Below are 2989 nucleotides of genomic sequence, written 5' to 3'. Positions count from 1 at the left end.
AGATTTCAGACTATGTACAAACAGTAAGTAGCCTTGCATGAGCGGCTTGTGCGAGCCGGAACGGTTCATAGATTTCAGACCATCTTACCAAAAATAAGCAATAGGGTCCGTGTCAACTGCTCGTCAAGCGTAGTCTATTAGAAGTTCTGGATATGAGCAGCTCCACAACTTATTCTGTCTGAAATGTGAGTAAATAACTTTGGTGCCAATTTAATCAACATTTGGCTACACTAACCAGTTGACAGAAATGTGGTATTGGCTACAATGCCATAATAAGCCAGGAGTTATCCTGAGCTGTATCCTAATGGCATCCTTTATTAAGTGTCGTTCAATCCCAATGGAGACTTGTTGATCACACAAACATTGTGAACCGAAATCCTGGCGGGGCGGTTGCCCATTTCCGTACAGTGGAGCTCAGGATTTTAAACGCCTTTGAAATTCCACCCTCTGCCTTTGTTGTGTGCGGCGAGGGGCGGGAATAAATACAGACCCAAATGTATAAAGAGAACATCGCAGAGCCATGCGTCAAAATACTCTACTAACAACAACCTCTTGAGACTTTGTGGTAGGATACAAGACTTACGCGGACTTTTTAACAATACATTTGACGGATTTATTTATAAGACCGATCATTTACATAAAGAAGAAGTATGCCTCATCTGTCAGTGCTTCGTTTTATGGCCGTGTATCTCATGCTCTTTGGATACCTTGGGGATGCTTATGCCGGGGCGGTTTTAATGAACTCTAATGCCATCAAGAACTTGCCTGGTGGCAACGACACGGTTAGTCCGAGCCCACGCCCGTCTTCACCAGATAGCGACAGGCAGAAAGCAGTCGTGGACACTTTGCAGGTAAGAAACCCTACTAGAAAGCTCTAGGAGCTGTGCGTAATACCAACACTAACCAATGCCCAAACGTTTGTTGGACACGTTACCTTTGCGCTTTTACCGAAATGCGTTCTGCATTTATGTTCCAATGGAAATACATATTTTATTATGTCTATTTATCTTAGCTTATTTGCACATATGATGATGAGTGTGGGACCGATGAATTCTGCAATGATATCCGAGGCGCGTGCCTCCCATGCCGAAAGATCCGGAAGCGGTGCGCAAGGGATTCAGTGTGCTGCGCTGGGAACCGCTGCATCAACGGTGAGCTCAACATATCCACATGTTACATGTTGTTATCCTTTCAACCATTTTCAGATGATGATACTTTTAATTCATGCGATGTCTTGTATTGAATTTTAATGATGTGGTAAGAGAGGTATTGGGAGTACAACAATAACTTATGGATAAAGAATGTTGGGGTGTCATGAGATATTGTAATTATCTTGAAAACTTTATTAGCGTTTATTGATAACGTGTACCTTTTCCCTCAGGTGTTTGTCAGGCCAGTGATCAAGATGCTGAAGCTGTAGTCACTACCAGTGTTGGGAATAGGCAGAACAACACCATGGAACACCATGGCAAGAGACTGCCTCTGCCCCAAGGTCAACCACAACATTCTGTCAAAGGTAGGTGTGTATTACACACGCACACATGCACACACCCACACAACAAACACTACCCATAAAGATTCTATAGATTTGTCCTCCCTACACTGTCCACTTCGGACTAAATTTCCATTGAAAACACAAAGCCAAGGGGTTTGAAAGAAAACATTTCATTATAAAAATTCCAGCTTTGAGGCCTTTTCCGAGTTTCCCACAGAACACATCATATTTACCTCTCTCTTCTCTCACTCTTTCTCTAGGTCGGGAAAGTGACAACTGCCTGAGGTCCTCTGACTGCTCTGAGGGTCTGTGCTGTGCACGCCACTTCTGGTCTCGTATCTGTAAGCCGGTGCTGACGAAGGGCCAGGTGTGCACGCGTCACCGTAGGAAAGGTGGCCATGGCCTGGAGCTGTTCCAGCGCTGCGACTGTGGAGGTGGTCTCTCCTGCAGACCAGAGAGAGGAGAGAAAGACCCTGGAGTCAGCAGAACCGCAGACCGGAACCTACACACCTGCCAGAGACGCGGACACACACACACCCTGAACATACACACTGCCTAAGATGCTGACACACTGCCCATGACCTACACATTTGTCAGAGATGCTGGCACGCACGCACGCACACACACACACACACACACACACACACACACACACACACACACACACACACACATACACACACATACACACACACACACACACACACACACACACACACACACACACACACACACACACACACACACACACACACACACACACACACACACACACACCACCTGGAAAGGAAGAACAGATTCCAGAGAAAAGTGATACGCTCAGAGGGATGCGATGGTGTAAAATGGACCAATCTGATTCCCCTGGATGCTGGAGGATGCCGAATAAGGAAGTTGTCATTGGATGTGTCTTCGAAAGATCGATAGGTCATTAAAAATGGCAGAGTTGTTTTGTTTCTCTTTTTATGAAACTAACCTTGATTATTGCAGTAAATTACTGTATTGTAAATACTATACTGGAGGTGGTACTTAACTGAGCTATTGAATTCTGTCAACACCAGTATGATAAATAAGAACACGGTGCTGCGTGGTTCGTTTCCAATATTGTAAATGTGTACACAATATGATTTATATTGTTATTTACTGTTTAATGTAAAATGTATATTTGTTTTATTTACTTGTAAAAAAAAAAAAAAGTACAGATATTTGTTTTATTAAAACATTATAGTAACCTGACCCATGTTGTAAGTGTGGCTGCTCGAGTTCTACAAGAAAAAATGCTTGTTTGTCTGTTTTACAATGGTTGTCTAACAATAATCTAGTATTTGATATTGTGATCCGGGGGAAAGGTGCAAAACAACCCATATGCCAATCGTTTTTTGACTCTATTCATCCCAAAATGATGTCCAACAGCTTAATGATTCAGTCAAGCTCTCCAAAGATAGGGGGTAGGGAATGTTTTTAGCATTCCAAGCTAACAACCACCCCTTTTGGAAA

The 2989-nt window shown here is 43.4% G+C and overlaps 1 protein-coding gene across 1 annotated transcript; it reads left to right on the top strand.

Moving 5' to 3' along the window:
* The first annotated feature begins 442 nt into the window (after positions 1-442).
* Positions 443-2728, top strand: LOC110528940 (dickkopf-related protein 1). Its single transcript, XM_021611112.3, has 4 exons — positions 443-851; positions 1013-1151; positions 1382-1516; positions 1756-2728. Exons 1-4 carry the CDS (start codon positions 651-653, stop codon positions 2052-2054), a joined length of 774 nt encoding a protein of 257 aa, XP_021466787.1. The 5' UTR covers positions 443-650; the 3' UTR covers positions 2055-2728.
* Positions 2729-2989: the final 261 nt, after the last annotated feature.

The sequence above is a fragment of the Oncorhynchus mykiss genome, chromosome 1, assembly GCF_057628025.1.
Source record: "Oncorhynchus mykiss isolate SJ-2025 chromosome 1, ASM5762802v1, whole genome shotgun sequence".
Lineage (NCBI taxonomy): Eukaryota > Metazoa > Chordata > Actinopteri > Salmoniformes > Salmonidae > Oncorhynchus > Oncorhynchus mykiss.
The sequence above is the reverse complement of the archived record's forward strand: the minus strand, read 5'-3'. Positions and strand labels throughout refer to the sequence as shown.

Coding starts and splice junctions, on each gene's coding strand:
- LOC110528940 (XM_021611112.3), top strand. CDS start 651: ATGCCTCATCTGTCAGTGCTTCGTTTTATGGCCGTGTATCTCATGCTC. Junction 1,152..1,381: donor TGGGAACCGCTGCATCAACG/GTGAGCTCAACA, acceptor CTTTTCCCTCAG/GTGTTTGTCAGGCCAGTGAT. Junction 1,517..1,755: donor ACCACAACATTCTGTCAAAG/GTAGGTGTGTAT, acceptor CTCTTTCTCTAG/GTCGGGAAAGTGACAACTGC.